General features: G+C 42.5%; 1 protein-coding gene across 6 annotated transcripts in view; it reads left to right on the top strand.

The window, feature by feature from the left end:
- LOC125010882 (disco-interacting protein 2 homolog C) overlaps positions 1-20,633 on the top strand; it is a 189,275-nt gene that overhangs the window by 42,257 nt on the left and 126,385 nt on the right. For 4 of the 6 annotated variants that reach the window (XM_047589778.1, XM_047589777.1, XM_047589780.1 and 1 more), the window contains exon 1: positions 18,287-18,870. The exons of the other annotated variants lie outside the window; for them this stretch is intronic. In XM_047589778.1, coding sequence (XP_047445734.1) covers positions 18,726-18,870 — 145 coding nt within the window. In that variant the 5' untranslated portion in view covers positions 18,287-18,725. Of the gene's footprint in view, positions 1-18,286; positions 18,871-20,633 lie in introns of those variants that run through there. 6 annotated transcript variants of the gene reach the window in all.

Here is a 20,633-nt window from a genome sequence, read left to right as displayed (position 1 = left end):
ATTTATTTCGCCTCCTCTGCAGCTCGTCGTCACTTTGACCTAATTATCTTCGCTGTTAATTGATGAGGCGGCGATTAACCCCCTCTCACGCTCCTCCAGCCGAGCGTCCGCCTTCATCCCTCGTTCACGGCTGTTTACAGGCGCTTTAAACGTCAGCGTGTGTTTAATCAGCTGTGACTTGTGCTGCTGTGTAATAATCATCGGTTTAACCCAGAAAGCGCCGGACAGAACGACTCCTAAATCCTCTCATCCTCCTTTTTAAACTTCAATCCATCGTCCTGTTGTTTCTCTGCCCCCTCTCTCCTCTATTTCTTCCTTCCTTCCTTTTCCCTCTCATCCATCTCATTATCCTCATCACATTTTCTTTTCACTTCCTGCATCTCATTTCCCTTTTCCGTCTTAATTTTATCCCTTTTCTCATCCGACATCCTTCCTCTTTTTTTTTTTTTACTTCCTTCTGCTCCGTCCTTTTTTTTTATCTTTCAGCTTTTTTTTCTCTTCTTCTATTTCTTTCTCAGTTTGTCATCTTGCATCATCCTAAACGGAAAAATACCAAAAAAAAAAAAAAAAACTGTCACTGAACGAGTTCTCACAGTCTGACTTTGCAGTGTGTGTCCAGAGGTGAATCGGATCACATAGCTGATCTAGTGTGTGTGTGTGTGTGTCTGTGTGTGTGTGTGTGTGTGTGTGTGTGTGTGTGTCTGTGTGTGTGTGTCTGTGTGTGTGTGTCTGTGTGACATTGCAGTTGTTGGTCGGGGACACAGTCAGTGAAGGGAAAAGAATCATGTGCACATTTTCAGCTGCTTAATTTCTTACGTAATTATGTTTCTCTGTAAAAGAGCTTATGTTTTTGTTTTATTTATTTTTTATTTTTTTGGTGGTGTGTGTGTGTGTGTCTGTCTGTGTGTGTGTGTGTGTGTGTGTGTATGTGTGTGTGTGTGTGTGTGTATGTGTGTGTGCAAGACTTTCCATGATCCAGAGGTTGAACACGTTGTAGCTGTAGTAGTAACCTCTGGTCCAGTTGTAGTTGTAGTCGTATGCAGAAACATATGAGCAGTTAGCTGTGAACACATACACACACACACAAACACGTGTGTATACACACACACACACACACACACGGAGGCTAAATGCTGTGTGCGGTTATTAATAGATGTGTGAGGGTGACACACTAATCCCACATGGCAGAAACATTCCTCCTCTCTGATATCAGCACACACACACTTCAACTCAGCAGTTTAACTACAGTGTGTGTGTGTGTGTGTGTGTGTGTGTGTGTGTGTGTGTTTAATCCACTATGAACGATTGGTTCGTTAACTGGTTCTAAACTGATCGTTTTGGATCTTGACCAGAGATTGAAGCTGTTATCTAGATTAAACTCAGAGCGTCGTGGTGCCTCTATTGGATCTTTGTGCTGCATTCGACTCTACTGATCTCAGTGTTTTACTTCAGGGACTGGAAAGTTTTATTGGGATCAAAGGAAACGCAGTCGAGCGATTTCCTTTTTTCTGCCGCTTCTCCCGTTTTGTTGCAGATGCAGGCACCTCTGAGGCCTCACGCATGGACATGTATGATGTCTTCCTCTTCTAAATACAAATACAAATCACAGTTTGGACAGATTCCCATGATGCAATGAACATTTTATTTTTTTTTGCTATCCATACATCTTTACATGTGCTACCACCGTATAGCATCTTATTAATTTCCTTTAATAGTGACGTGGGCAGTTTATATTAATCGACTGTACAAAGTGCCGGTAAATGAAGCAGCTGTAGCTAATTAAGCTAATTTCCAGCGGTAGCCTCCAGCCAGGTGATAAAGGGCATGCTAAAAGTCAAATACAATACAAGAGATTATCAAGAACAGTTAAAAAGTGGAAAGAAATCAATAAAAAAATGTTATTAAAAAGCAGCAGCAACACAGAAGAGACGCAGTAGTGCACATTTAAAGGTCCCATATTATAAATTTTTTTTAACAATGTCAAAGACGTGTCTGAGGTCCAACATCATTGTTTTCAACGTGTATTTCCCCAAATTAAGCCTTTGTCCTGAATTTCAACCAGTCAAAAAGTGTCTCTAGTGAGTTCTACTATAACAGGCTTCTTCTGTGTCTGTACCTTTAAATGTTAATGAGCTGTGTCTGGCCACGCCCACTCCAGGGGAGAGGACGCGGCTTTTTCTGGCGTCACCATGCGCTAATGTTTAGTGTGGGTTTGTGACTACGGCTGTTAGAGACGCCGTCGTTCAACGTCACCAGGTTGAACCAGAATCTGACCCAGAAGGAGAAGTTCCTGAAGACGTTCAGACTCTGCACGGCACAGAGAGCACGCGTGAAGCATGGAGTTAGCTGTTAGCGCCATGCTAAAGAACAAAAGCTCCCCCAGTGGTATCAGAACAACAATCACGTGCTGTACATCTCAATGCACAAACAGCTTCCTGGCAGCACAGATGGGTCCTCCCGTTTGAGCTCCTCAAGGCTTCCTCCTGTCGAAAGGCAGTTTTGTTTTCTCAGAGTTTGCTCTGGCGGCTTCAGGCTCTGGCTCCCGTCAGGCGTCTTCAGACAATTTGGAATAAATGTGTCACTAAATTGGGCTGAGAGAGCCAACGCCGGCGCGGACTCTACAACAACTCGTCCAAACCACATAAACCTGCTGCAGCTGCTCGACGTCCTGGCTGTAATTGAACTGGTTGGTATCCATAGCAACGCACATCATCCCTAAATAAGGTGTACATGGTCAGCTGAGGGCTTAAAGCTCCCTAAATAAAACAGCTTGAATGAAATCCAGCCGCGGGGAAATTTCCGTCTCTCTCTCCGTTCCAACTGACCCGGTAATAGAAAGATCATAAGTAATAAGAAGGAGAGCAGATGTTCCTGCGTCAGGGATCATCCCGGTTTTCTTTTCTGAATTAAGTTAACCGGTAAAGACACACAGATTGTTTTCAGACTCACAATGGAGGCCGCAACAAGGACGAGACTGAAAAACAGTGTGTATTAATAATGCACAAGTCCTGTATATACAAAATACAAGTTTCAAAATTAACATCAACGTCTACAAGGATTTAAACCAGATTCAAACAGCAAATGAGCGAAAATACGTTATGGAAACTGTAAAAACACTCTATTATAAAATAATTTTTACACAGATTGGGTCTTAATCTTGTGAATTAAAACCTTGGACGGGCTGAACATCAACCGGCCTCATCGTCCTTGACGACTGAACGACCGATGAGGTGAACCGACCGGCCGCTTGCATCAATCTGTCGTCCGAGCCGGACGCCAAGCAGCGATTACCCAAAAAAAGAACAAGCGCGCAGTCACAAACACGCTCGGTGGATTCGTGGCACAGGACTCCTGACGGTTCGTAGCTGCGGGGTTCTGGCGACGCTCCGGACGCTGGCAGAGACGGAAACATGTGACTCAGCGATTCGTCAGAGCCGACTCGCTGTTCTGCCCAGAAGCCGCGGGAAGAGAGAGATCGGTCTCACGGCCAAAGATCTGAGCAGCACACACTGGGTTTATAGTCCAACGACGAGATGAGATGAGATGAGAAGATGTTCTCATGAGATAGAATTAATCCCAAAGCGCCGGAGAATTCTGAAGAGAAGAACATGACCATGCAAGCTGATGAAAGAGAAGAAATATTTGTAAAAGAACCAAACCTGATGGACGTGTCGACGTTGTACCTGGTTTTAGCAGCTTTATAAAACCTGGAGGCCAACTTCTCAAATCTTCTTTTTTTGAAGTGGAAAGTTGGTCTGGAATCTCTCGTTACGATCAGATTTAAACTTACAGTTGTGTCGTGGATCGGTTTTGCCCTAAAGTGAAGAAATATTTCTCATAACGGTTTCAGGAGTCGTTCCACCACCTGAAGTTTGACCATGAACCTGAGTACGACCAGGATGTGTCAGGAGAAAGCAGCCGCATCCTCCGGTAGATTAGGGCGAAACAGACGTCCCCGATCTCTGGGGACAGTCTCCATGTTGGATGACTTGTCCTCCTGGCTAAAGCTGTCCCTGAAAATTTTTATGAATGAGAATAAAATTATTATTATTTATCTCAAAGCTGTAAATGTCCCCAGATTTCCTCATCATCAGTCAGTGCTAACACGGGGCCATGCAAACCTGTTTCACTACTAGTGTGGGATTATTCTACAATATTTACTCATCATCACAGTAAAATAGTCCGTCCTTAGTCAATCTAGTGCATTAATTCCTCTCTCAACCAGTAGAATATGTTGTAAACATGTGATTTTGCATTAAAAAAAAAAAGAAATACCGTAATATACTGTGATACCGCCTGAATTTTGAAAAATACCGTGATATACAGTTTTGGTCACACCCCCCGGCCCTAACGCTTAACGCCGGCCAGCTGACCTGTTTGCACCGGGACATGTGTGTTGGCTGCAGAGAGGAGCAGTTTGTTTCTATGGAGCCTAAAGCTGCGACCAAATCACTGCAGGATTATTTCAGTAATGGTTTGGAAAGTTGAACGTCCATCCCGGTCACATCCCACATCCCTCCCTCATCATAAATACCAGCTTCCATAGGCTGCAGGTCACTTAGCGATACAGCTATGGGTTGAAATAAGCTAATGAAGAAACTGGGATGTGCAGACATGTACCTGGAAGACAAACTGTTGCCTGGATACGCGACGCAGCCTCGCTTCTCTTCCTCACCTTCTTGTTTTTCCACATTCATGATGGTCTGATGATTAGAACTGAAGGTTTCATTCATCCACATGAATGTTGCTGTACAGTTTTTTTGCATCTGTCGGGTTAATAAAGGGTTAAAAAAAACAAATAACAAGCACATAAAGGCTACCAGAGAAACTTGCAGTTAATATGCACCAGAGAAAAAGCTCGAGGGATTTTTCATAACGGTCTTTGTGCACTTTGTTGATTCCCTTCACCCCGTCCAGGAAACACGCGTATCAGTGTGTCATAATTAACTCGGTGTTAATTCCCTCTCCAGTGGCCCCTGTGTGTGCGCTATACGGGTGACGCTGTGACCCAGAGCAGCAATAATTTATTTCAAATACGCACTTTTAATTAATGCGGCCTCGGTTGGTCGTGTGATTGATGCGCCGCCGCTCGTAGCTGCGTTTAATGTTCATAAATCTCCACGGAGAGCGCAGCCGTGCAGAAGCTGTCGACGACGTCACCGACACGAGTTCACGCGTGTTTATTTGGATTCAGATTTTTCTCAGATTTTCCCCTCCACCCAAAAATGAAATCCAAGTGGGTTCCAAGTCTGCGCTCCAGGGCTATCTTTGGCCCGCGGCGTCGCGGTGCCAAGTGGACTTCAGTATTTCAGGAATGGTTCTTTTCCCTGTTGCAGACTAGCCATTTTTGGACTGGGGTCAGCTGGTTTATAGGGTGTCTTGAGAGTCTCTCTTGTCTTGTTGTGTAAGAGCACAAATGTGGCTCAGCTGCTGGAGAACCAGCTGCTGTGGAAACTGACATCAGCCGGTCAAAGCCATGTTCACGGGGCTGTGATTGGATGCGTGAACCCAATGCGCGACCTCCGCGAAACCAATTCCGTAGTCATTTTGAACGCAAGTCTCACAAAATTCTGCAGCTGGACAACTTTATTTGGATATTTTTGTTTATGGTGCATGTTGTGTTAGTCCTGATGGTCCATCATCTCCCTGCATAACCCACGTCACCTCCAACTGACTAAATCCTGAAGAAATTTGACCCTCGATCAGCTACAGAGACAATTTTTTATTTATTTATTTTTTTTTAATCAGTCATTAACTAATCAGGTGTTCACAACTATTGGTCTATTAGTTGAGAGATGAATTAATGCAGTGGACTGACTACAACCGACTACCGTGATACTTGTAGTCTGTGTGCAACATTTTTTTGCCCCTCATTTATAAAAAGCTAAAAATGGGGCCGGGACACAGGTCAGATCCAAAACATCCAAAAATCGTGGACGTCTGGTCACCCTAAAAAAACAAAAAACAACCGTGGTGGCACTGTCTTCTCGTTTTGCTGCTATAGTTTTTGGACCTTTCCATCTTCACCACACCTCACAGTGACACAGTCACACTATATGTGTTTAGAAGCGCTACATTGAAAATGGTCAGGTCTGAAACAAACAAACAAAAAAAAAATACACTGTTATGACGGTATATTACAAAATTCATATGAATATGAAAAAAATACTGATATTTGGAAGCAAATTAGCCCTGACACGTATGAAAATGAATGATTGCTGCTTTTATAGAACCTGAAAGTGAAACTCATCAATTTTCTCAGACTGACAGGTTTGTAACTGGTTTTCTCCATCTGATCTCCATCTTTTAATATTGAGTATCAGTCAGTCTCGTATAAACAAAATGTCAGAAATGTTAAACCGTAAACCCCCGAACCTCCAGAGAGGCCCGCGGCAACAAGTTTGAGTCAGTCAATCAGACGCTACAGGGACTGAAACGATTAACCAGGAAGGATGAGACTTATCTGATCCCGATCTGAACAGATCATTGTAAAAACGGCTGAATCGTCTCACAGACGTTACATCAGTCAGCATTAACATCAGTCTCTGACTGCACATCATTTTCTTGTGATTTCATCTTTGTTTGCTTAGTTCGCGCTCCAAGTTTGGGGAATACTCGAAATTCCCTGTGCACCATTTATATGGAGGGCTGTAAATAGACTGTCTGTTATTTGTTTAATCTATGAATCATTCGCTTATTGTATTATTTTCCGTCTTGGCCTCCATCAGCGTGACATAACTCGACATCCATCCCGATAAACTTGCCGTTGTAATCTCCAATCAGGAGCGTGAACTCTTTATGTATCTCGGCTGAATTGACTCATTTTTAGCATTTAAGGAACAAACTACAATTTCACGGCCGAACAAAGCTTTTGTGTTAATGTGATTTCCATCACTGCGAATGACCGCGAAGAAGAAAAAGCCCCGACCCGACCGGTCGTTAATCTGGATTAGCATGGTTTAAGTGTGGCCTCAGAAAGAAAAAAAAAGTCGGAGGCCTCAGTGTCGGCTCAGGTAATTATGTTGGAAAGTGAAGAGGTTCGATCGTGTTACTTCACATCACAGCTGAGTGGCTGTGAGGCTCTGGGAGCTGCTTTCAGAACGAGTCAGAAACCTGAGGAAGTGGATGATTTCTCCAGCACCTGACCAGTGAGAAGTCCTCTTCTGTCATTATTTCAGTCGTCCTTGCGGCTTGTCTGTTTTATTTATACCTGGAGAGTCTGCGCTGATGTCTGGCTCAGTTTTTTCCTCAAGTCTGGTGGAATTATTATCCAAGTGTTGCAGAAGTGCAGAGAGGGCAGGTGAACGGCAGCTCTGAACCCAGCGAACCCACGATCCTCCCCTGCTAAAAAAACCAAACCGGCTTTGTCCTCGTCATAATACGCCGTGCACTGTATCGTATCACACTCAACGTACTGTACATGAGCAGAGGTCTATTACTCATCCATTCATTCACTGATTCACCCGCTGTCCAAGGTGAAGAAATACAATCATGCACGTGTCTCCTGGTGAGATTTAATCTCTGCTTTACCTCTGAGCGTTTTATGAATGAGTGACAAGATGTGACTTTTACCGGCCTCCTCGTCTAACGCAGCTATGATCTTTAATTTTTCTTTTTCTGTGCAAAGTGACTGATTCAGTGCTTTTTCATTTGGTCTTTGAAGATCACCAGTGAAGATGACGCTTTAAGAGATGGAGGAGGTTAAATTAATAAATTTATACATAAATACACTTATGTGGTATGTGTTGATGTCATACAGAGATAAAAGTTTCTGAATGAAGAAGGGTAACATCTCACAGCTCATCATTCTCAGTTTACTCGTTTTCTAACCAAACTCTGCCTCTAAAAAAACGTTTTGATGCGACTGAATGTTTTTGTGTGTGTGTGTGTGTGTGTTTAAGGCAGCATTTAATCACATAGAACTTTAAAAAGTCTAAATCTTCCCCATTTACCAGCTCCCTTTGCAGACGAGTGTTTCTAGTTCATTCCTGGTAGCAGTTTTCAAGTGAGATCTCATCTTTATTCATTTATTTTTACAAGAATATAAGTTATTTATCCCAATCGAAGAGGTGGTCATTTATAATTTTATCAGGAAAAGGTTCTGGAGTTTCTCTTTTAAAAGCTTATTTCCAGGGGGATTCGTCTGTTTTTGCGAGTACAGTGGTGCAGTACAAGTATTTCCACTTACACAGCCCTAACTGCACCTCACAGATATGGAACGGCTCATGTTCCTGAATAAACATATCCACGCTTATGATATTTTACTTTTCGTTTGTTTAGTTGCGCTCTCTTGAGGAAAATCTGCTGATGAAGTTATTTTTTTATTTTTTTATGCAGAAATACTGTTTGGTGCTTGGTTTTTCTCATAGTTTTCCCACTGAAATACTTTTCCTCATACAGTATTTCTCAAATATGAGCCTTATAAATGTAGATTAAACAACAATAACCCCTTAAATAGAAATAAAATACCTGCACAGCAAACATGTTGCAGGTACAGTAACAGTGTGAACGTTTGTAAAACGTAGGGAAGGTGTCTTAGAAATTGTTGCTGAGGTTGGCAGAGACTCTTCTTCGTTTACTCTCTTTTTCTTTCTACTTTGTTAGCTGCCCCCACCCTCCTCACCTTTACCTCAGTCCTGATCTATCCGGTAATGTTCTACTCCTGTAACCTCGCTGGAGGGGGGGTGGCTTCTTTTAATCCCCGCCGGGACCAGGAAGGACACAATAAACTCTGTATGGGAAACAAAACGGCTCATTGTGCTCCGCTTGCTAACCCGTCCATCCGTGACCACGGTCTTTAAAAATGAGAAAGGAGGGTATCATCAGCCAAGAGACTTATTCTCCCGCCGACAAAAGGGCAGGGAGGGTCTGGTTCCTGTCCTGTCAGTGGAGGTTTAATAAAGACCTTGTTTTCCAGCGGCTTTGTGATGAGATCAATACAGGGAGATATTCACCTCTCAAAAGAAAGAGCTGGCTGCTTTATAATGTTGTACTTCACCGTTGTGTGTAGTCTGTATCCTGCATGTACGTTTACTCAGAAAGCCACACATGCACAGTATACGCTGTGATTCTGATTCATGGATTAGAAGCTAGTTGACTATTTTTAACCCTGTTTGTGCTACAGGGTCCAGTTTTTATACCAGTGTTTATATTTCCCATTGGCCAGAAGAGATTTATTTATTTATTTATTTTTTTAAAACCTCTGTGACTGTCTTAATTTAAGATAATACTGGGAGCTATCCAACAACCAGACCCGTTGACAGTGTCTTATGTTAGGCTGCTTTCATTCCCAAACCAGGATGATTTATAACCTCGGCCCATTTGGGGGTAAATTAACCAAGATTTCAATCGCTTCCTGTGAACACACGTCACCCACAGACCAGAACAACATCCACTGAACAGCAAAGGATGGCAGCCATGGCTCATGCTTCATCTACAATTTGATTATGTCCCAATTTCCCCGAAATCCAAATTTTCCCATGAAATTTCATGAGACCCTGGTATCCCAACTATTAAAATCTATCTGTACAGTATATGGCAGAATAAGAGCATGCTTTTTTTTTAATCAGTTTCCTTTTTAAATTACCGTAATAACATGGATAAACGCCAAATAGCATTCACAAAAATACCAAACAGAATGCTGTTCCGATGTGGCTTTTTATGGACAAATCCGTGTAAGATTAAATAAAGTACAAGCGAATAAATCCAATTTATAGTAAACAGAAGACTTTCAGTCCAACTTTGCTAGTTAGCTAGCGCTCGTAAACTTAAAGTTAAGCTAGGCCAGGTTACGTCATTTCATTTGGGTTTTGCGCGACTCTCTTTAAATAATTTAAAATCTTCATGGTCTAAACATCAAGAGCACAGACTTTTACAGAAGCACTTTGGAAACATGCACAACTATTTCCAATTCAGTATGAGACGATGGTGGAGTAAAGTAGACCCTGGCATTCGCCGTATGGGAGATAATACTGACTAATTACACAACTGAACGTGGTGTTAAGGGCGTGTCAGGGCTTTGTCTCAATTATCAACACGAACTGAACCAAGGCTAAATGCGACATTTTAATAATAGTGTATCAACTGTTCCCTGAGTCAGACAAAATATCAGGTGTGAAAACATCTTTACCCCAAACTAGGACGTTTTTTTTTTATGTTCTGATTGATTTCATCTATTAGCTTACAAACTTTTTTTTTTTTTTTTTTCTAAATCAGGAAACATCACCTCAACAAATCCATGACTTAGCTACTGAATCAGACCAAGCTGTTGTTAGTAATTCTCAAAGCCAGATTTATTTTTAAAAGTCAGAGCCCGGCAGCGAGTTTCTTGAGCTTTAGTGTTGAGGCTACCAGAGATGTGCTCGTAAACCCTTAGAGGACTCAATGTAATCACCTTCAGCAGCAACGTGTATGGAGCTCATTGTGAATCTGTGATTCTTAGGGTTAGGATTAGTTCATGTTGGCAGTGTATGTAGCTTATGCTTAAATACCTCCCAATCTTGATCACACACACACACACACACACACACATATATGATTTTTTTTCCACCGTTGGCTGCTTCACTCGCCCAGTTTCCTGATTCATATTTCACAGTCTGTGCTCTTTGGTCTGTTTCGCTCACAGCTACAACCAGACCAGGAAAAATAAAGCTATAAAACGACGAGCGGGGCCGGCCAGTACAATAGGGGAGCCAGGTGTTTGGCTTCTGTTTGCATTTGTGCTCGTTGAAGAGTCACATATGGCGTGTTGACTCAGTGGAGTCGCTCTTTCAGCCACTTGTAGAGTTCAAATGCAGGAGATTAACTGTTGTCCGGGCTCAGATGTGACCTGGAATATAATACCTGCTCCGGCTGAGAGCATTTGTTAGCCATTTGCTCTTTTTATTTCTCTCTCTGAAGCACTAATCCCAACAGTTCTTTGTCCTTTATTAAAAATGCACATTATTATTATTATTATTTTGGTTTTGCTTTATCCTCCTGCCTCCACCTTGCAGATATTATGGTGTCAGATGGAGATTTATGATGTTATCGCTGCTTCATAAAGGATCAGTTTAAGTGCTCAGCGTCATTTCTTTTTTTTTTTTTTTAACATTCTCATCTTACATAAAGATCATCTTTTGTTAATGTCATCACAAAAGCCGTCGGCTGCTCCTATCAGCGCCCTGCAGCACTTTGCTTTGCTGCTGCTCAGCTCTTTTTCCTCCAGATCTTCTAGTCGGTGATTGATGCCTGACGGAGAATCCAGACGGAGGCCGTACAGACTTGTCTGCTCTGCTAGCTGCTATTGATTATTTTTCACTTAGGCTATAATGAAGTATTGGTGAGCCAGAGTGAGTGTCAGCAGTGCTTAGCGAGGCAGCAGGTGAGAGGAGCCCCGAGACATTAGACTTAATTACAACTGGTCCTTGTGTATTCAGCTTCCCTCTGAGCGGCAGTGATGGCATTAGTGCAGCGTTGCAGTGGAAAGACCTTTTGCTGCAGTCGGCGATGACATAAAATAAGAAATTTGACGTTTTAATTCATCCTCAGACTGCGGAACATGGATATTAGCTAAGGCTTCACGGATTTATGTGTTAATAATGGATTAAGTGACGATGTTTCATGTTTAAAAAAGGACCAGCTTCGTATCAGAAGTCAGAACTGGACCTTCTTAATCAGCTGAGTAAATCAGGGCAGAGTAGCTGACTGGCTGGTGCTATGTCCAGAGAATGGACTAATGGGATGAGTCCTGGTGAAAGGTATCGATCCTCTTCCGTTTCACCCTCTTCATCTGTGAAAGGTGGACGACGGTGGAGTGGCAAAGTTTTAGTGCGACTGACCGTCAGGAGACGAGTTGGTTCTCGGTTGGTTACTGTGTTTGCATCAGTGCAGCAAACAATGTAAAGTAGAAAATGTGAATCTGAAACTAGAACAACTGGATTTGTTGGTTTTTTAGTTTGAATCCGAGTCTTCCCTGGATAGGAGCATCTGTGGTTGTGCAGACCTGAAACATTCTATGACTGGACTGTTTTAATCCAGGTCAGTTTTCCTCCCCCTATGATGGACTCTAATGACCCATTAATGTCTGGAGACTCCAGCCTCACCTGGGGTGAACCATCTTGGGGAAAGATGTTCAGACTGTGTCAGATTACACCTCCGTTCACCTCCCCTCTTCAGACAAGGACTTTCCAGTTTGACATTTGGTGCATTTCCATTACTCCTGGAAAAGCTTTTTGCGCTAAAGCATTTTTACGCTCTCCTGAGGTGGTTTTTCAGACGTATCGACATGAAAGTTTAACGAAGAAGTGCGTTTTGACATATACCCATCACCGGCATCACCAGAGATGACACGGGAAGTCATGTGACCAGTTCATTTAAAGTCCATCTTCCTCAAAGTCTAGCGTCGTGAGAATTTGAGAGGATTACGGGAAATCACGAGACGAGACTTTACGAGAGTTACAGCTCATTTGCAAAACACCTTTCAATGGAAACACGTACAAAGAGCAATTGGACTTTCAGAAATATCACTTTTATTTTTTGAAGAAACTGTATTGGAAACAGCTAAAGGCTGTTACATGCTCCACTAGCAGCGAGAAGATTAGTTTTCGCTCCAGAACAGAATGACGTCATTTTGTTCTTGCAGACCTTATTTGCGAGTTATCGCAACTTGTTCTTGACAGATCCGGGAGAAGCTTTTTTCTCGTGTGGTGTCTGGTTGCTGTTCTGTCATTGGTCGGAAACGCTAGCGGCTACTCTGGTGCTAATATTCACAGTGTGACCGCTAGTCTCTCCTGGGTAGTGATCATACTGTGTGTGGGTGCAGGCTGAATGAATGGTGTGATAAATAAACAGCCTGCCAGAACAAACTTTCACTGTGACTCACCTTGAGAACAAAAACAATTGTTTTGCTTGCAGATGAGTACGTAACAAGCTTAAGATGTGGACGTTGTTGTCCTCTACGGAGTGTCGTTTGTCCTTCAGGTGTAAGTGGACATATTTTTGAGCTTTAGGAGCCGTCTCTGATGTGTTGATCCATGCATTTATAAACGGGTTGTTGTGTATAAGACTGTGTGATATTCACTGAACTGAACTAAGTAAAAGTCATAGTTTTTTGTGTGACTGTTGTTTTGTGTTTGGGAAAAACATCTTTCTGCCTTGTTGTGTTATTGGGTTTGAGGTTTCTCTGATATTCCAGCCACGTAGGAGCCTCCTCTCTCTCAGTTCTTGGGTTTCTTTTTGTGCTTTTGACAAAAGCCCAGTTTAGACATCCACATGTTCTGATGTGTTCTCGCTCTTTCTTCTCACCTCCTGACACAAGCATATGTGTGAGTATCTGGTTGTTAACAGGTCATGTGAGTTTCTGATCGACAACACCCGTAGATCAAACCCCAAATCACCGAAATACTGACTTGGAATGAAACATCGTCAAGAAAACCAACAGATCCAGTTGTGTTTGTTCCTTGAAACTTCACAGGCGTCATCTTTTAAAGTAGGTACACAGGACTTTTTCCCATTAATGGACGATTGACACATTCAATATAATTCAGACAATACTGTCTAAGCTTTACAGCTCTCTGTGTAAATCTCTCCGTGTCTCACTGTTTACCAAGGTTTAGCAGCCATTGATGCACTCTTGCTTGAAAGGCGTTTTATTTTGATGAGCATTGATTGTTTGCCAGAGCTGAAGAGAGGAGCCACCATGTCGACTGGGTACAGCAACTAGGAGTGTGGTGAGTTTTCTGTCTCTGGTGGTCAGGACAAGTGAAATGTGCTTCTCTTCACGTGAGCTCTCGGTTGTGATAAGGAAAGTAGCAACGTCCTGTTGGGATGATCAGTATTTTCCTTCCTGAACCCCACAAGATCGATTTGTTCATCTGGGCTTTTCTGATTACAACGGTAGAATATAGGAAGAGCCCAAGAAAGGTCAGACAAAGGATTACGGTCTAAAGAAGCAATTAATGGTGAGGAAATAGACAGATTACCAGGACAACAAGCGTTGATCGCAGGTATCCATCAGCTTTAACGGGTCCCAGTTGCTCTTGAAAGTAGCATCGAAAAAACTAAACTGCAATGCAAAGTTTCTAAATTTCCAAACCTCCTCAGTAAACCTTTTCTCCACGTGTTCCGTCTTTATTGATTCAAAACAACCAACTGAAAATTGTGAAAATCAAGAAGCAGCCAGAAATATTAAAGCGGAAACACTTTGTGTCATCTTGACTTGTATTTGCAACTGCATAAGTCTTGCATGTTTAGGACGACAGGATCCGGATTTTTCGGTGATTGGAACCGCACCTTTTTGAATCCATTTCCCAGGTTTGGAAAAGAAAAATAAGGAGCCTGTGCGGATTCTCGATAGCCTGAACATGAAGATTGAGAGTCACCCTAAAATAGTGGCTGATTGTTGATGCAGAACTCATTTCTGAAAGTCTCCCTTCCTGCAGAAACGCTCCAGTTACAATGCCAGGGGCTATTCTGCACATAGATAGTGTACAGCACATGTTTGGCTACCTATCAGAATATACTGTATCCTTCCTTTCACTCATGCACACTAGAAACATATGCTTGTGGCAAAATCTTTGCATTATTTATTGCATGCTGTCAACAACACATGCCTCCTAACTGTGGCCTGATAGACTGTAAATGAGGTGTTAAACAACTCCTACCAGCGTTATCTTAGCGGTGTGTGTGCCACCGCTAGTCAAACGACAAAATGTCATTAACATATCATTAATATTTAAGATAAAGTTTAAATAAATGCACGTGGCAGGTGCAAGGCCGACGTCTGCACACAGTGAGTCAATCTTCCTCAGGTCAGAGAGTTTTAAAAACGGTCTCTACGCCCACGACAACCTTTGACCCATAAAGAAAATCACGGTCCGAGTACTTATTTTGGTTTGGACTTCACTTGACGGCAGAAGGCAGAAAGGAAAATTGGATACAGAAATATGGTAAAACGGCAGAACAGGACTTTGTGATTATGCAGAATTCATCTTGGAACCACAAAACCACAAGGATACTGCAAGGACTTTTATAAACTTTGGCCAAAGAAAGGAGCAGCATACCACGTTTATGGAGACGGCTAAAGTTAGATTAGCATGTGAAACATTTTATCTAAATATTCTAGGCCTGGAAATGATCATTCTTTGAATTCTGCATGTTAAGGGCTGTCACTTGTTTGTCTTCTGTTTAGTTTTAAGGGTTTGAGGGTCAGATCAGGCTCTGCTGCTCTTCAGTGACCGAACCAGCAGGAACTCCCATCCACCTTAAATAATCCAGGGAAATGTTGCCTCAGTGTTGGTCTGCTTGAAGGAGATTCAGCTCCGAGCATGCTGCCCATAAATGGCCACAATACACACTGAAGAGAGGGGATAGCGCAAAGTGAGTAAGTGTGAGGAGAGAGGGGGGAGCAGCATGGAGAACAAGGTGAAGAATAAGTGAGAACCTTAGAGAGAGGAAAATAAATCAAAGGGAGTGGTATCATAGGGAGTTTAAATAAGACGAAAATAGGAGAGGAGGGAATGCCAAAGGAAATGAAAGAGAGCGAGTGAGGGGGGGAGGGAAAGTGATCCGTTGGCCAACCTAAACACAGGAAACGCCAGAGAAACATTGTTTAAGAGCAACTGGGATCCACTAATTCACCGGCGAGCCCTAACCTCGGGTGAACTGAAGGGAGGCTCTGTTTCCCTCAGAAGACGTCGGGATTATTTTGAGGAGGAGACGAGATGTGATACGAGAAGGTGGGATACGGAACGGTACAATACACCGACCAGGCGTAACATTATGACCACCTTCCTAATATGGTGTAGGTCTCCCTTTAGGTGACCCACAGATACTTGATCAGTTTGGGATCTGGTGAATTTGGAGGCCAGGTCAACACCTTCTTCATGTTTATGGAGTTGATCCTGCTTTGGATGGCTGCTCCCATCAAGACGTATCATTGCTATGGGGTAGGGGTGTCTGGTCTGGTCTGGTCTAAGTGGGGGCTACATGTCTAAGTAACATCCACATGAATGAACACCAGGTCCAAAAGTTTCCCAGCAGAACACTGAATTGTCACCAGATGGTTTAAATGTTATTTACTTCTACTGTCAGGGGTTATAATGTTATGGTTGATCGGTGTATGAGCCGGTGTGATACGGTTCAAAATAATAACTTGGAAACAGAGCTGGTTTTAATGTTTTGAAGTAAAATAAATTCAATAGAAGGACCCTGCCAGGAGGTGTGTGGCCAAAAATGCGTCTCGGTGAGTTTTTCTGCAGAGTGAAACATATTTCTGCTCGGGGACATTTCAAGCACTAGGTTGGTGTGTGTGTGTGTGTGTGTGTGTGTGTGTGTGTGTGTGTGTGTGTGTGTGTGTCCGGCCAGAAGGGCCCTGTCACCCCGAGCGCAGAGCGAGGTGAAGTGACAGATTTGGATCAGCGGGGGAGAGTGGCCACGGCAACTGTGCCACGGTTAAATAATGCAGCAGCTCTAATTCATACACCTGAATTATGGAGACGGAGCGCGCCGCCTGTTTCTTGGGAGCGTTTTTTTTTTTTTCTCGTGTCTCAGGACGTCAGACCAGACATCCTACAGAGACAGCAGCCCTGCAGACAGTCTGGAGGTCAGTCAGCGAGAGACGGAGAAAACCTTTAACAAACAACGCGCTGGTTTCTGGCTAATGTTGGAAAAGACATGCACGTTAGCTAAAATATATTAGCAGCTAATGATAAAACGCTGCCACTTGATTTATTAGAACCAATGAGAGGGTGGAGTTTTGTAAGTGGAACATATGTAGAGCGCTTCATGGCCTACGTCACTGTGACATCACAACGTTAGCTGGAGGCAAAACAGAGGGAAGCTGGAGGCAAACACACACTTCAGATATCAGATAACATTAATATGTAATATGCATCATCAGTTTCAGCCTGGATAACGTTATGGGTTAGAATAAATTATGTTAAGTTAGTCATTATTTGGGGGATTCTTGTTACATGTTAATGCTAATGCTAACCACTAGCTAACTCAATGTTAGTTGTGTGTTTCATTGGTGTCGAAGCAGAAGTTGCATTTACTGCGTTCCCCTCCCACAGTGGTTCCACTTACTTCTTGTAATATCTTTGTTGGAGAGGCTTCACTTGATAAAGACAGACCAGACTTCGTCCCCTCTGTGTCCTCATTTGGTCAAATCGTCCATCCAGTGAGTGGGAGTGTAGGGGTCGGAGTCAACTTTTTAAAATAACATTCGGGGAGTCATGTGTTTTCCTCGTCCATTCCAGCCAAAAACAGTCGTTTACAGGCTACAGTGTTGGAGATGTTTTGCCTCCAGCTAAGCTCCGCCCCTCACGAAACATCACACTGTTTACAAAGTGTTAAGAGGTCTATACTAGTCAAAAGTTTGGACACATGATCTCATTCAATTCAGTGAGAAGGTGTGTCCAAACTTTTGACTTTTAGTGTACGAATGAAGCTAATGTAATTAGTTAATTCATCGATTAGCTTCTTGAAAAGCACCAGTTATTAACATTTGAACAATCTTTGTTTGTGAGAAAGAGGGAGCTCTGACTCCTGGATTAACTAACAAACCTGTTAGCGGAATAGAAAGTTTATGTGGTGCCACTTTCTAATCATAAAAGAGTTAAATAGTTGATAATGAATCATTCATCGTATCTGTATAACTTATAAACGATTAATAAAAATATTGTACGGAGTTATTTTAGCAGGTGTTCTAAATACTGGTAATGATATAAAGTAATAAGATAATATTTTAATTATAAGTCCTTTATAATATATATAAACCTTTGCATAAAAAGGGGTGACATTTTTCAGTCTCTGTTTGACATGTGGGTTTGTGGGAAATGCAGTCTTCTCTTCAAAGTATTTTCCACTTTTATTTTCGTGATTTGTTCACGTTTCTGACAACCGCGAAGCCCGTGTGTTTTATCTGCGCTATCTACGCAGAAGGTGTAACAGAACAGTGCGTACTTCGGAAGACGTGATTAAAGTTATTAAAGTAGCGGCTGGAAGACAGGACGGGACAAACACACGAGCCTCGCACACTTTCAGCCGCTGTCTCGTCCTGTCACACATTCGCGAACTGAGAGTCGCTGATAAGAGCTCTTAAAGGCTGCGTGTGGTCTGGGCTGACTTCTTTCAGCCGACGCCTGATTTCACAAGTGTGGACTTCCTCGGCTGTAGTGCGGACTTTTTGGGTCATGTTTAGAGTCACGTTGGTTTATTTGCACGTCACGATTTCTTACCAATTGGGAAAATGTGTGAATGAACCATTTTAGCTATAACTAGAAAAATAAACAAATATTATGGTCTGAATGCTCGTAGCCAAATGAAGCCCCATATTTGAATTTCTTTCGGTGTTTTTATTTTTAACACGTACCTTGCTGTGTTAGACACAAAAAAACAAGTGCATGTGAGCCCTGCATTGTGTCCTGTGTGTGGTCTGGATGGGCGTGGAGCTTCCCTGTCACATATTGAGGTCAGCCGTACAGAGGCAGAGAAAAGGGAATACCCTGGAGATCAAATAAAGGATGAAAGAGGCAGCAACAGAAAGGTAGAGACACAGAAGACAGAGGAGGAAGCGTCGCAGTAGGTCAGACTGTCAGAGAGACGGAGAGACGGGGAGGGAGAGTGGTGAGAGGTCCCCGTGGTGTGGAGATGAACCCGTTTCCCCGGCAGGAGGAGGGGAAGGGTCTGTCGACGGGATTTGTTCCAGCGCGTGTTAGTGCTCTTTCAGACGGCATGAAAGATTCATGGAGACGAAAAGGCTGGCTGGTCGTCTGGTAGGACACTCTGACGGGGACGTTGTTGAGGCAGGAAGGGACAGGGAGGAGCTGGAGTGGTCCACATCCTATGGATTGACAGATTTACGGCAGGAATATAAGGAATCCTCAAAGAGTGAGTAGAATCTGTTGCTCTTTTGTGTTTTCTGTTTTGCAGCGGTTCAGTCTGTACCTGGTAAACCTTCCTGTAAACTGACTGAATCACTGCTACCTGTGGTGGGAGGAGGATTGTAAAATTTGAAAGGTAGTCTATAGAGTTTTTGACCACTGGATTAAAGAGCAGCTTTTTTTCCAATATCTCATTCAGTATGTTTACATGCAAATGATTGCCTTAATCCGACTTTAACTGGACAGTTAAAGTGCATGTAAACACGTTACTCTGGCTACTCTGACTTGACTTTTCTAGTTTGATATGCCATGCAACTGTAACTAATTCTTACTCCTTTTATATTTTGGTTACACATTGGTGACTTAAATTGTAATAAACCGTGAAATTATCCTTGTTTCCACATAATTTTCTTTCAAAAACTACATCCAGTTCAAATGTTATGCTTATCTTTATACTCCTTAGGTCCCACTAATCCCAAATACCTACAGATCTTAATCTTATCTTGAAGAAATTAAGATGCATTCCAAATAAATGCTGGGTCTCAGGAGGTTAACTTGCTAACACCAGCCTGGGCTGGCGTACGACCGCGGAGCAAAAACATCCAAGAAAGCCGGTCGCAGAAGAAGAAGAAGGTAAACAGAGCTGGTAGAAGAACCGTCTGAGGGATAGCGCCATCTTACCTGCACCATAAGTAGCACACACATTACGTAGGAGATTAAAAAAGCTGAACCTTATGATGTATAGGTATATGACGTATATCGCCACCTAGTGTGAGGAGGAGGACATGTTCACGTCCGTTATCCGATTTTCTCTTCAGAATGTTCAATTTTCGAGCATAGCTCCATTAAGCTGCTGATGTTAACCACTGATTATGTTTGCTTGAGCCATGTTTCCAAACACGCAAGTAGTCCACTCATGTCCACAATTTAAATTTCAAACCGTCTACCCCTAGTTAATTGTCCCATAAAAAGCAGCAAAAATAATCTTCCAAAGAAAACGTGAATTCATTCCAGTGTCTGTTCGGAGTTGGTTTCTTGTGGAACCAGTGAAGCAGAGAATTTAGAAATGCAGTGTTTCTGTTTGTTTCATTCATTACCTTGAGGAAAACTCTTGGTTTCTGCATTGGCGCACACATACCTGATGTTTCCCGTAACTCCATTGAAGCGGAAGATTCACGTAGGTTGGGATTTTCCAACGCAGTGTTTTGCATTTTGCTTTTACAGAAACGTCAACATTTCCACTGCAAATTGAAAATAGGCATAAAAACTGCAGGGAATTACTTTTTCTCCCCCCTTTTTTTTTCGTAACGCGCCATCGAATCTGGCAGCACGTTCGCTTGCAAACAGGAATGTAAACAAGACAGGTTTCCAAAGAGCCTTGAGGAAGTGAAAGTCAAAGATTTGAGATAAACCAGAAAACACTTAGAGCCTTATCTGCTCTTTTGACCTCTTTGATTTATCACACCTGAGGTCACCAGACATTCCCGAAGCAAATAAACCACAGGCCAGATTTAAGATTCATATATACGCAAACATTTCATATCTCAACTCTTCAGGATTTTCTTGTAGGCACAAGAATGGCTCAGCTGTTGTTATTATATTATACATTATAATTAAAGTTCCATTAAACCCACTGTAATGTTTTTATGTGATAAGATAACGGCTTTTTAGCATTTTTCACGACCTGGTAAAGAATTTAATAATGTTGGTGACTCATCATACGTCCAATGAAATGACTTCTCAAATGTTCCTCTCCATACCACTGCTGTG

This window comes from Mugil cephalus, chromosome 7, assembly GCF_022458985.1.
Source record: "Mugil cephalus isolate CIBA_MC_2020 chromosome 7, CIBA_Mcephalus_1.1, whole genome shotgun sequence".
NCBI classification, from domain to species: domain Eukaryota; kingdom Metazoa; phylum Chordata; class Actinopteri; order Mugiliformes; family Mugilidae; genus Mugil; species Mugil cephalus.
This window is presented reverse-complemented; position numbering and strand designations above follow the sequence as displayed.